Source organism: Physcomitrium patens, chromosome 16 (assembly GCF_059467195.1).
Source record: "Physcomitrium patens ecotype Gransden chromosome 16, ASM5946719v1, whole genome shotgun sequence".
Lineage (NCBI taxonomy): Eukaryota > Viridiplantae > Streptophyta > Bryopsida > Funariales > Funariaceae > Physcomitrium > Physcomitrium patens.
Genome location: NC_143425.1, coordinates 7,285,001 through 7,298,341, shown reverse-complemented (window position 1 = coordinate 7,298,341; position 13,341 = coordinate 7,285,001). Strand labels below are relative to the sequence as shown.

General features: G+C 40.3%; 1 protein-coding gene across 3 annotated transcripts; it reads right to left on the bottom strand.

Annotated features, from left to right (window-relative positions):
* Window positions 1-4,385: 4,385 nt before the first annotated feature.
* Window positions 4,386-12,757, bottom strand: LOC112293844 (ABC transporter G family member 39). 3 transcript variants are annotated; one of them, XM_024543752.3, is made up of 14 exons: window positions 12,597-12,757; window positions 10,875-11,371; window positions 10,539-10,748; window positions 10,197-10,441; window positions 9,853-9,929; window positions 8,378-9,688; window positions 8,102-8,270; window positions 7,558-7,931; window positions 6,849-7,181; window positions 6,222-6,730; window positions 5,872-6,099; window positions 5,580-5,751; window positions 5,167-5,421; window positions 4,386-5,002 (listed from the first exon to the last, which is right to left on the bottom strand). In XM_024543752.3, exons 2-14 carry the CDS (start codon window positions 11,186-11,188, stop codon window positions 4,736-4,738), a joined length of 4,464 nt encoding a protein of 1,487 aa, XP_024399520.1. In that variant the 5' UTR covers window positions 11,189-11,371; window positions 12,597-12,757; the 3' UTR covers window positions 4,386-4,735. The 3 variants fall into 3 exon arrangements, with proteins under 3 accessions (XP_024399520.1, XP_024399521.1, XP_024399522.1); XM_024543753.3 differs by lacking the exon at window positions 12,597-12,757 and adding an exon at window positions 12,412-12,551; XM_024543754.3 differs by lacking the exon at window positions 12,597-12,757 and adding an exon at window positions 12,292-12,524.
* Window positions 12,758-13,341: the final 584 nt, after the last annotated feature.

The following is a 13,341-nucleotide window of genomic DNA, read 5'->3' as shown; positions in this document are numbered from 1 at the left end:
TTAAACCTATGTCAAAATAGAATAACAGGTTTTTGTTTTTTTAATCGAATCAGAGTTTTGAAAGCTATTCTTAAAAGACATATAATTGATGAACTCTTCTACAATGTAAAAAATGAACATGTTCTTTGTTATCTCCTTACTGTTGGTTTTTATGAGATTTATTTTATTTTATACTTCTATTATTTTTAAAATCTTTTGTATTGTTTCAGTTTAACATTCTAACATATTAAGTAAAAGATATCCATTGATAAATTTATTGTAAGAAATGATTTTTTTGATAGACCAAATAAGAATTAACATAAAATTTCCTATTTTTATTGTGACGAAACAAAGTTATTGTACAATTTATAGGATAGTTTTCTAATAGATCAAGAAATCATTACTTGTATTAATTTTTTTTTGCTTTACACACATAAATTCAAATGCATTTTTGTTTCTTCCGTTCCTGTTTATTTCTAAACCCCACAGTACTCACAGTTGAATAGTACTCCTAGTGAAATTTATCTTTAAAAATAAGTATTGTAAACATAAGTCTGAAATCCATCCCTTTATTTGGTTGGTGAACTTTGACTTACAGATAAGAGTAAATGCACATTTGGTTTTTGGTATCACTATTTTATATCATTACTTCTCACAAAAGAAAAAAGAAAAAAAAACACACAATCATCAGTCAATATTAACTTTATTATCTTGCAACCAATATGGTATTTATTAATAAATATCTCATGAATAAAAAGTATGGGGCTCGTGTTGACAAATCTGAGATAAAGTTAATTAATGTCATATTAGATCTTTTTTAATGTAATATAGAATATTGAAGCTAAATTGCATAATAATACCAAACTTAATCTACGAGCATTCTAGCTTTTCCAATAAAGATGTAGTAATCACTATGGCAATTTTAATATTATTAAATTGATATTTGTGGTAAGAATTATGAAAGGTTGCTTATTTCAAGTGTTGAATAAAATATCAAAATACTTAAACAATGGTTTGTGGAGAATTCCAACATGTATGTATGTGTAAATATATATATATATATATATATATATAATTGAATTATAAAAATAATATTTGAATGGAATAAAATAAAATAAAAAAATAAAATAAATATATTCAATTGGTGGCAGGTTGTGGTGGCAATAGTAAAAAATATTTTGGCATGTGGTGGATTGCAAATTGTGGTGACAATAGTAAAAATTGTGGTGGCATTAGCAATATTTTTATTTTTTTATATTTTTTTATATTTTTTTAACATTGCTCTAACATCTAATAAAAGTTACTCATGAAACTTGTGAATGCAATTTACATATTGGATAGCATTTTTTTAAAATTATGACCAATCAAAAGCATTTCCAGACTAAAATTTAGGCCATTTTATTTTAAAGTAGAGATCTTTCATAGATTTGTTTGAATTAATGCAATATTACTGCTATATTGTTGCTTTAATACTCTAAATATCTTTTCTATACTTGTACCTTTAAAAAATCTTAGTCATAATCAATTACTAATTAACCAAATCTCATATCATATTTAAAAATTTAAACCTAAATTTGATAATCTAAAGATATGTTTTTTTATTGCATTCTCATTGTTATTTTATTTTTATCATTCACATTAGAATCTCATGATTTTTTTTTATTTTTTTATTTTATTTTTATACAAGTATGTAGTGGTTATTATTTTTGTAAGTTGAAAAAGAGAATCTGTTAATTTTTGCACATTCTAATGTCCAAGTTGCTGAAGACCCAGATGCTACTTTAGATATTTTTTTTCTGAATTTAGATGGTGCTACATTGATTACAAAATAAGTGTTCAAACCTAGATTACATTATATGTTGACTTGGAATATTCTTTAAAACATTTGTATAAGATTGGTGTTTAAATTTCATAATATTATCAATATGAGTGTCTTATATATATATTCTATAATTTTTTAGTATATATTATTTTTTATTATTTTATCAAACAAAAAAAGGAAATAAATCAGTGAAAATTTTAATATTGATACTGTTGTAGATTGACATTACAATAAAATCTGATCATATATATATATATATATATATATATTACTAATAATCCTATTAAAATAAAGATTGATACAATGATCATGTACATATATATATATATATATATATATAAATAGGACCTTATTAATATATTTATCATTGTATGAGTCGTATAGTTTAAACTACCTCAATATAAGCTCAATCACTCTTATGAGTATTCTCGTTCTGCTTTTGTCAATACTCAGTCATCCCATTATCATTTTTCTACATAGGTTTTTTATTTTTTTATTTTTTGTGTAAGAAGTATTTACTCAATTAAATACCTAAATTATCGAATTGGACCGAAATTTTCTTTTGAACCACAAACCAAGTGAAGTTTGGGGTAGTGAATCCTTATCACAATGTGTGCTATTATTGTACTTGTTGAATATTCTTATATCTGTCCACAAGAGTGATAAAGATAATTGTTTTTTTTTAGTATTTTGTAAGGAATTTGGCAAGCTAACTAACTTCAATAAATTAGTATATTTTTCCAAACATTTTAGTTTAAACTAATTGTATGGTTGGAATTATTTTCATAGTTTTTAGAGTCTTAACTTTTCTAATATTAATTCAAATTATACAAATGATCGTTTTTAAAAACAAAACTACATACAAGACTTCTGTTTATATTTACTACTTGCAAGGCTACTACATTTTTTTTGTTGCAGGTTATTTGTAGAAGTTATTGTTTTATGAGTTTGTTTTGCAAGTTACCAGTTCAATTGTTTAGTTTTTTACATTTTAAAAATGTCTAAAATTAAATCAAATTCTGGAATAGTTTAACAAAAGAAAACGTATACAACATTGTACACTCTATATTTAATAATTCAATAAGTTAATACTATATCCTATAATGTTTTTGTAAAAAAGATTTGATTAGAAATATAAAAAATCATCAAAATTTATATGACAACAAAAAATATTAACAATAATATCAAAATATTGTTTCTATATAAAAATAATCATTTCGGTATTACTTAAATTTATTTTGATAATTTCAATTATTTGAATAAAACTACACTTGTAAATTTATATTCTTTTCTCTTTCTTTTTTATTTTATTTTAAAACTTTCTTTTAATTATGTTTACAAATTTATAGGAAATCTTTCTTATTATGATTATTTAATGCACCATGTCAAGATTCACTATTTCCATACATTGTAATAACAAAATTCTAATACTCTTTAAAGTAGTAAAATAATTTCACCAAAAGGAATATATAATATAAATGATTTTTATAGTTGCACAATTTTAAAATGAAGTTGTAAAACCTTGTTAAAAGAATATTGCACAATAGCATGCACTCATCTACTATTTAGGTTATGTAATTGGATAACACATGTAATTGGGTTAAGTTTTTTTTCCACCAAATCTAAGCCAAACATTTTATTTCATTAAAACAACACATAATTTAAAGTATTCTCTCATTGCCTTCTTAAAATATACAATCTCAATCGTAAAAAAACAAATCAATAAAAGACAAAGATGTAAACAAATATCTTCATTTGTTTTACGCACATTACAAATGCAACATATAGAATTGTAAATTTCTTTTTGTTGAAAGAAAACAAAAAAAAATCTAATACGAGCTCCAACCAACTTGTAAGCCACGCCACCCCTTCAACAACCCAATTACATCACCAAGTGTATGACATTATTTGTTGACATGTAGGCACCAAACAATCACAATCCCATTAATGTAACCGTCCATCCATCCATCCATCCTTCTCCCTTGACACCGTGTGGACATGTTGACTGTTTCTACGACAGTTGCCGGTGGAAGCATGTCGGTGAAACACCCACTTGATCATCATCTTCATCGTCTTCGTTCATGAAAGAAATGCAGTCATGCTCAGGCACACATATGCATGGGAGCGCAGACGGTGTGTCCATGATGAACCGCTTGACTTAGTAGCAATCCCTCGGTGGGCCCTGTGTGATCCCCAGTGCTCTTCGGAGGTGGACAATGAGTGCGTCCTGAGGAAAAGTTTTATCGTGACCAAACCGACACCACACTGCTGTCTCTTATTTTTATTTTTCTTCGGGTTCGAAGTTCTGGAATGTACTGCAGGATGTTGGTTCGACTGCTGCTTCATGGCAATGGTCTAAGGTTATTACACTGTCTCCATCTGCCTCAACAGCTGATGGTGAATTGTATAGTGTGCAGATTCAGATGAACAAGAAGCACAGATAGGGAGGTTCACCTGACGTGGCCGGTTTGTTCCAGTATGGGAATCCATGCTTCCACTCTTTCGAACTTGGAAGCTCTTCGAATTTTAAGAAATAGGCGCCGGAAACATAAGATACCTCCTCCATTGAGAAACAAAACAGAAATAATTTTGAAGTCCTATGGACACCAATAGAATTACCCATAGGGTTCTTCACTAAAAAGAGTTTCTCAATGAAATATAAGAAAAAACCTACTCATCTACAAATGCTGCGTTTCATATAGTACATAGCCTAACTTGGAATCTTTTGACCGACGAAACTGATAGGATAGGGGTTCAACCCTTTCTTCTCAGAGTAAGAAATATTCTGTTTTTCAATAATTATACACCGAAAGTGTCTCCATATTGAAGTGAGACGTTCAACTTCTCTCGTTTCCGATGAAGCTTCACCTCAACCTTCGCGAACTATACTTGAAATCACTTCCAAGTCGTCAAACTCAAATTGGTGTGAAGTTACTACCGTTTCTGAAAATTGAAGATTTTGATGCAAGTCGCGAAAACAAGGCCGAAGAGCAACACTAAGCCAATATGCCAAACGGCAACATACGGTAAGAAACTCCGTTCAAAACCAAAATAACCCTTTAAATAATCTCGAACCACGACCTGTCTACCATTGGCCTCCATTGTGCTGGAAACATCGCCTAGCTGGGAGCCGATTAAACCATAAAGCGTCCACGCAGTTGGTGTGATCCAGTAGTACCATACCCAATATACAGGTAATTGCTGCACAAAAGCAATTATAAAGACACGTCAGTAATCCTACACATCGAAGCAAAAATGATGACAGAATCAACCACGCATCAAATATAGCGCCTCAACTCGGCTAGAGAGGCAGACGACAAAAGTTACTTGGATTAGATGAATGGATGGGAGCAGTGGCGACTTACCGGACGGGGAATCAAGAACCCGGAGAACAAGTTCCAAAGCCCGTAGAAGGCAGACGAGATGATGGCCGCAAACTGGGCGTTCGGAGTGATGGCAACCGTGACCATTCCCCAGTATGTAAAGTACAGGAGGGTCAAGTACATGAAGAAAATGAAGTAGAAGAATTTAGCGGCAGTCCACTCGAACTGAATCATTGAGTACACAATCAGTCCATATATCATGGACTGGACGAAAACGTACGGCCATTCTATGGTCACCTGGCAATAAAAGTTTCACACAGTTAAGAACTCTGTTGGGGTTTTCAGGTTCCACATGGAAAATCTAGCAGGGTGTGAGCATGGAAGGCAGGCAAGCGTGGTACAATGAAAGATTTAATTTCATTACAAAGAACCGATTTCGTGGTTGAAGTCGGTACCTGAGCAAAAGAATATGGAAACGTGGAGTACATTCCAGCAGCACGCTCCCTGTAGAAAACTATGCGCTCTACTGCAACCACTGGTTGGACTCCAGAACAGTTATTGATACCCACAAACAAGACGGCGGCGTACATGGCTCCCATTAGGTTGAAGAGGTCCTGCTGCGTTGTTCTGCATCCACGAAAGAGGTAGAGGGTGACAATTCAGGCAGATTAGGTACAGAATCTAGCGCTATGTTTACTGACATATGATTGTAGAAGAACACATGGTAGAGTTAGATGACTGATCTACCTGTTGTTGCCCAATCCCCAAAAAATGCTTCCCAAAATAACGCCACACAAGGTGGTGAACAGTAACCGGACGACATTGTAAAGTGGGTTCCGCCAGTAAGATCTGTGCTGCTTCCACAAACAGGCCATGCATTGCTCCCACAGAGGCTGCGCATACTTCGTTGGAAAAGAAATATCCTTAGACCCCGGCGCAGAAATGCTCAGCTCATTGATTATGGTCTCGTTTCGTCTGTAATCATCACGAAAGCAACAATGAATGAGTCGGCGTCTTGAGGAAGGATTGGTAACTCATCAAATATGGAACTCAATCGCTATTTAACTAGACACGTGTATTGAAAAATTGCTACTCACTGATAAAGTGAAGAACTGGCGTAAATCTGGGCGAAGTCCACTCCAAGGTTACGCTCCGAGCTTTGAGAGGTAACATCAAGCATCCACGTAGACGGATTAAATCCATCCTTTATAGGAGGAACACCTGGTACTGCCTGGAAGTAATCCACCAGCTTGCAAGACCTGTCGCCCAAAGGACCCGCATAGATAACCTGCCCGCCTCTCTTCAACAAAAGCAGCTCATCAAAAGCCTCAAAAATGTCAATACTAGGTTGATGGATGGTGCACACAACAGTGCGACCAGTATCAACTGTATTTCGGACAGTCCGCATCACAATCGCAGCAGCTCGCGCATCTAACCCTGACGTGGGCTCATCCATGAAAATTATAGATGGATTAGCCACAAGCTCCACTGCAATTGTCAATCGCTTCCTAGCCTCCGTCGACAAGCCGGTTACTCCAGGGAGGCCTACAAGAGCCGATCTAGAGGGACTGAGCTCCACCAGCTCCATCACCTCTTCAACAAACGCCTGCAGATGAATCGTGTAACACAGTAAGCGATAGAGTTGTTAAGGCGATCATCGGAATCAACTGACACATCTACAATACATACATATCCACACACAAGGTGCACCGATGTATATGCACCTCTCGCACTGACTTGCTGACGTCCTTGGAGAGACGAAGCCAAGCTGAGTACATGAGAGCCTCGTGAACCGTGACGTTCGGAGAGTGAATGTCGAACTGCTCGCAGTATCCAGAGATTCGAGCAAACGTTGCCTGCTTTTTGGGATACCCGTTGATGAAGATGTCGCCTTCAATGTAGCCACTTGTCTTCCTTCCTGCTAAAACGTCCATGAGGGTGGTCTTTCCGGCGCCGCTGACGCCGACTAAGGCTGTCAGGATGCCGGGTCGGAACGCCCCACTGATGTCGTTCAGCAGCTGCAGTCTATTCTCTGTGATACCTTGGGCTTTCATTTCCTGCGCATTCTCAGCCATTCAAGTGGAATCAGGGACGAGTTCTTTTTCCTCGCATTTACTGGTATCATTCGTGGTACATAGATGGAATTCTTAGACAAATGTTTTTAACTACTTGTGTGCATTATCACAAGAGGTGAGAATGCAGATAAGTATGTTGAAGAACCCTTTGAAATGTGAACATAGTCTGCTTGAAAAAATCTTTAAACGTCTTGAATTTCAAATGTGAACATAGTCTGCTTGAAAAAATCTTTAAACGTCTTGAATTTCAAATTGCTCATGACTATTGTGTATCGCAAGACGGTCGATCGACTTTTCAAGCAGCTTTCCTATAGATTGTGCACTAGTGGCCATTCACAAGGTGGTTAGTTTCACTTACAGGGGGCATGTCGATGTAATATTTGATGTGGTGGAAGGCAATGGATAACGGGGTGAACGGCAACACCATCCCTCGTCTGGGTGCTACACCCTTGGCCTCCATCATCGCTTGCTCGTAAGTATTCCCGGAGCGAGACCCAGACGACCGCGATCCAGAAGACCGAGCTCCCCATGACCGGGACATTGATTTAGACAGACGTGAAGGTCTACTACCAACTGTGCCGTTCTGATCGCGGCTGACATCCGAACGCCGAGATGGAGATAGTATCCCGCTCAAAGCCTCGCCATTGTGATGAGGATGTACTTCGCCAGTTCGGTTGGCGTCCTTTTCTTCAAGGGCTTCTTTGGATAGCGTGGTGTTCGGCTTACCCAGAGCTGTGACATTCGACGGAAAGGGGAAAAATTTAATTAAAAACAAACGCCGCCATATCCCATCAGTTGGTTGAATCAACCATCCAAGTAATTCCAATAATTACGCAATCGCTTGTAAAAAGTAAAAGAATGAAAAATGAATTGGAATGGTCGGAGGTCGGGGTTGCTCTTACGGTTGAGAGCCTTGAGGAAGAAGCAGTAGAGCAGGTTGAAGAGGATGGAGTATCCAAGGAGAACAGTCACTCCAATCCAATACCACTTTCCATCTGCAAATAACCCGCGGCTCAGTAACACTTGTCTTCCCAAAGTTAACGCGTTACTAGCTGGTCCTTGAGCCGGTGGCTGGAAAGCAAAGCACAGCAATCAGTTATTTTGGCGATTGAGGAACCAAGTAATGCAAATTCAACATCAAAACAATAATCATGGAAATGTTAGAAATGACACAGTACCTTGTTCCATCTATCTGCTAGAAACTCGTTGACGGCTATGGCGTTCTGTGCGTATGAGAGTGGCGAGATCCAAAAGCCCCAGATCCACCAAGGGTGGATATTCTCCCGAGAGATGATGAACCCTCCCAGTACGAACACCACTATAATGGCAAACGCTCCACCAGTTTGTGCCACGATCATCATCCGCGTCACGGAACCGATCAGTCGGAACAGCCCGAGCGCCATCTGGTGCATGGCAAATAGCACCAGCCAGTGGCGGAAGAACCGGCCCGGCTCCGGGGCGAAACCGATTGTGAAGTACGTGAGGCAGATCCATATGAAGGACTCGTAGAACGACAGTGGCAGCCTAAGGAGGTATGTGGGGAGAACGAGAGCCCACGGAGGATAAAACAGCAGGTCGCGCTGCTTGTAAAACACGGGTAGACGCTGGATGGTGAGCGCCATTTCAGCGAACCCATTGAACATCATGTTGATGAGGGCGAAGAAGAGCGCACCCAAGTAGAAGCCGCCGTCACCGAGCGAATTAGGCTCCAGCGTAGTCCTGAAGAACACAGACATCGTGATCAAGGCCACAAGACTTGTCTGCACGGATTTGAAGATGTAGATGGCCTTGTTGCGCTTCATGAGCAGCTTCTCCCGCTCCAAGCATGCTTGGAATAGCTCCCAGTTGCTGAGAGCGTAGCGTTCATGGACAAGAGCAGCGGGATGGCTCTTGGATCGGTCAAACGGGGTGGCGAGTTCCTCAGAGAGCCTCTCCCCGACGTGGAACTTGGGGTAGGCTTCGGCGAATTGGTTCACCGAAACGTATTGGTAGGGCTTGGATTTGTCATACCAGTACTGTCCCTGGTCCTTTCGGGATGTCACCTCTTGTAAGAAATCAGCCACGCCTTTGCGCTCTGGGCACCGGAACCCCATGCTCTCGAAGAAGTCCACGATGAGGTCACGCGGGCCTTGATACACAATCTGCCCCTCCGAAAGCAGAATGACGTCGTCAAATAGCTCAAAGGTCTCCGGAGCGGGCTGGAGGAGGGAGACCAGCATTGTGCCGTCGAGTACGTGCACCGACTGGCGCAAGCACTTGACGATCTGATACGTTGTGGAACTGTCCAGACCAGTGGAAATTTCGTCCATGAAAAGCGCTTTCGCAGGTCCCACGAGCATTTCTCCCGTGTTCACTCTCTTCTTTTGGCCTCCAGAAATGCCTCGCCGCATGTCATCTCCCACCAGTGTATCCGCACAGATATCCAGATCCAAGATCTTCAGAATGTAATCTGTCATGAGACTTGTTCCTTGGCCTCGTAGCGCTGTGGCCTGCAGAGACATGGTGGTTACCCTCCATATTTGAGCATGATCATAAAAATGAAAATAAATGATTAAAAAAAAACAATAAACGAATTCTCGCATACAAGTCTATAATGTCATCCAATCGATAAGTTCGCCAATCTAAATTGTAAGAATTTGAAGGAATCACCGACCTTCATGAAGACGTCCATGTCTGCGTCGGGTTTGATACCGAGCTCCTTCTCTCTTCTTGAGAGCTCCATGAGCATTTCTGTTTCAAAAACCAATTGCAAATCCTATATGATGCTGGTACCTCGACTTCCTCACAACATGTTCTCCAAGAGAGACCCAAAGCCAAGTGAAGCTTTTCAAGCAATCACACATTCCGACATAGCTAGAGCAAATGCAGGCACATTTAGCACGTTTACGTATTGAAAGGATTCAGCTTCAGTGGTAATTTATTATGGTCGTAGCGATACTTCTTACTTCTTCCCGGTTCCAAAAAAATTATTTAAGTGGTGGTGAAGAAAATGCTTACCAAATCGAGGACCAATGCCCTGACATCGGCCGGAAAAGTCCAGCGTTTCGCGAACTGTCAATTCTCCCATTTGGAGATCGCGCTGGCTAATGTAAGCGCACGTCCTCTCCGGCACAAATTCATGCATTTCATGGCCGTTATAAGTAACCTTCCCTGAAACCTCGAGGGCTTTGTCCAACTTGGCAGCCAGCGCTAGCAGCAAGCTTGTCTTTCCAGAGCCTGGTGGGCCAAGAAGCAAGGTCATTCTGTGACAATCGATAACGAATTGGTCAGTGGACAATAAGAGTCAGATCACTAATAAATGTAATCTTGAGGGTCACATTTGAAAGCATTCCCACGAACCTCGAAGGCTTGAGGATGCCGCTGACATCGTGCAAAATATTGAGCCTTTTCTTCTTGGATGGCGAAAGATGGATCTTACTCAATAATGTCTCGAGGAGGGTCAACAGGAAATTTGGAAGAGTTGGCAACGCTCGGCTGCCAACATAAACGTCCGCTTCGACATTCAAATGCTCAAACCGCACCTCGATTTTGGGAAGAACAATACCCACCCTGAAATATTCGGATCGAGGGCTCTTAGTAAAACACATAAACTCACAGCTAATTTGACTCAGGATTGCGAAGGAGAAGGGTAAGGTGGGGGAGGGAGAGAGAATGAGCGCGAGATTTCGGTCGCACCTGTCTATACGCTCTCGGAATTTGAGAAGAAAGCGCTCATTGTCCTCCTCAGTGACGCGCAACAGCTTGGAGATGATTTGCTGTCGATCCTCGTAGCTCAAGTTTCGCACGTCGACCTCCGCCTGCGACGTCTTCCCATCCGCGTCAATGGTTTTCATGATGGCCGTGCGCATCCGATCGTAGGTCGGAAGCTTCTGGAGGGCCGCCCATTTTAGTGATTCCTCGTCGTCCTCTTCTTTTCTCTGAGTCGATGAGCGAGAGAATACATTCTCCCGCGTGGAATTGGGCTTGTCCAAAAGAACTGAAGGATCCATCTCGTCGTTATACCTCTTCTAGTGATCCTAATTTGAATTCATGTAAAATTCTTCATAATGAGATCACAAAGCAATTCATTCGGCCATTTCTCCCTGATACAGCACCACTCGAGTCTGATTGCCTTGGAATTTGTAGCGTGGGATCAACGAGTCGAGCACATTGGCTTCCATCGTCTTCATAATCTAAGGGAAGGGAGGAAGGATCGAACTGCGTTAGGAACATAGTTGTATCATCTTGAGTAGGGATCCATCCCTGCCCGACTCAAATGCAATTACAACACAGTTGGAGCTAATATGCCTCAGCGACAAAGATGGGCTCTCTCTTGTAGAAACTCGAACAATCCACCCCAAGTCAGGTCAAGGCAAACAATGATGCACAATAACCAAATGAGTCTTTGGCACACAAAATTCTCAGTCGAACTTGGGAAGTGATCCTGAGAGAATGAACTGCTACACAATTATTACCCGCCCAAGAGAGGAATGAAATTTTTTCGGGGACCTTCCAAGGAAACTACTCGGTGTCGAATTCCCAAAACTTTTTCAACTGACAGTCTGAAATTCACTGTAACCACAATCGGCACCTGGTACAATCCATTTTATAGACTTGAAAATCCATCTCAAAAACCAACTTCGGAATTATATTGAACGATTTTCATATTTACCAAGACTTTACTTCTTAGCATTAAATCTAGTGTTCAGGTTCTGAGATAAAGAGCCCGGGACCTTAGCGATGGTACCAACTGTGGTGAAACACATGAGACGTGCCTTGAAAGACACTTTGTCCAATCACACGACCCTGCCCGCACCCAGGAAGTAGCAATTCAATAGACTGAATTCGACGGCGGAAATGAACTGGTAACGCTTCAGATATTTATTACTAACAGTGCAGTGCTGAGAGAGAATTCTGCAACTGTACCGACCATTGACATTCCTTCGCTGAGGTTCCGTCACTACACACGAGGAAGGTGCTACTCGAACACCTAGAAGCTCCCAACTTCAAACCCACAAACCATAGATTCTTGACAATTAATCTGATGCATCAAACAGTGGCTCCATTTTTTGTTTCATTTTCTAGCTTGTCTGAGAATTTATTAAAGCCCCACCAGGAAAAATTTCAAATGAGACAATAGATCTGCTTCTTCAGTTACAACTCCCTCTGAAGGACAGCGAGAGCGGTAGGCTCGAAATTTCGAAGCTGGAAAAATTCCGACAAACGAACCAACCTCGTCGATAGTAGACGCGACCCCAAAACCTCCACAACCCCTTCACACCGATTGCCAAAACTCGGAACGTCTCGACCTTCCGAGGCTTCCCGAGAGAATAAAACCGAATCAACCCTCGAAACAATGGCCTGTCCGTCATGACAACCCGTTGCTCACGAAACGACTGCCAGGGTCGACAATCTTACCTGCTAGCGGGGGCCCGCGCGCCGCAACCGAACAGTGACTGATCAGGCCCACAGGAATAGAGAGAATCCCCGTGCAGCTCCAATACACCAAGGCAATCCGATTCCAATCGCAACCTGACGGCTTGCTTCAAGTCAAGCTCCAGGGACGATCACCGTCAGCAGCACAATCCTACGGTGCTTTCGAAGACCTCGGCAACCTTTATGCGTCCAATTCCCCAAAGCGTGTCTCCTTCCCCCATTGTGTCAAACCCCTCTGACATCTTCACTGATCGATATAGGAAATCTTTCAGATCGCAGACAGAATAACAGTGAGATCGTGCACAACGGCCAGGCCAGTGGATTTCCATTCTCCTGCCAGATCTTCGAAGCAACAATATTCTTCTTTCCAAAACATACGCGCACACACTAAACAAAGCAACACCAAACCCATTTGCTTTTTTTGAATTTCCAGCCGCGTAACTTTCTGTGATAACTAGAATGTTCCTCTGTGAACTTGCACCGTGCAACTAACACCAGCCACTGCTTTTGCGGGATCCTCGTTCTTTCGCGTAAGTGACAAAAAAAAAAAAAAAAAAAAAAAAAAACTTGCAGACGAATAAGTAGCTGAGTTTGCTTGCTTGTTGTTGTGTTACCAGTGTTGCAAGTGAAAATCCTATTTTCGATGCTGCTTCCGCAGTGACTGCCGAAGAGCATTTCACTTCGGGTGTGGATGGGGCCTAAAGTGGATCAATTCGATGGCTTTTGG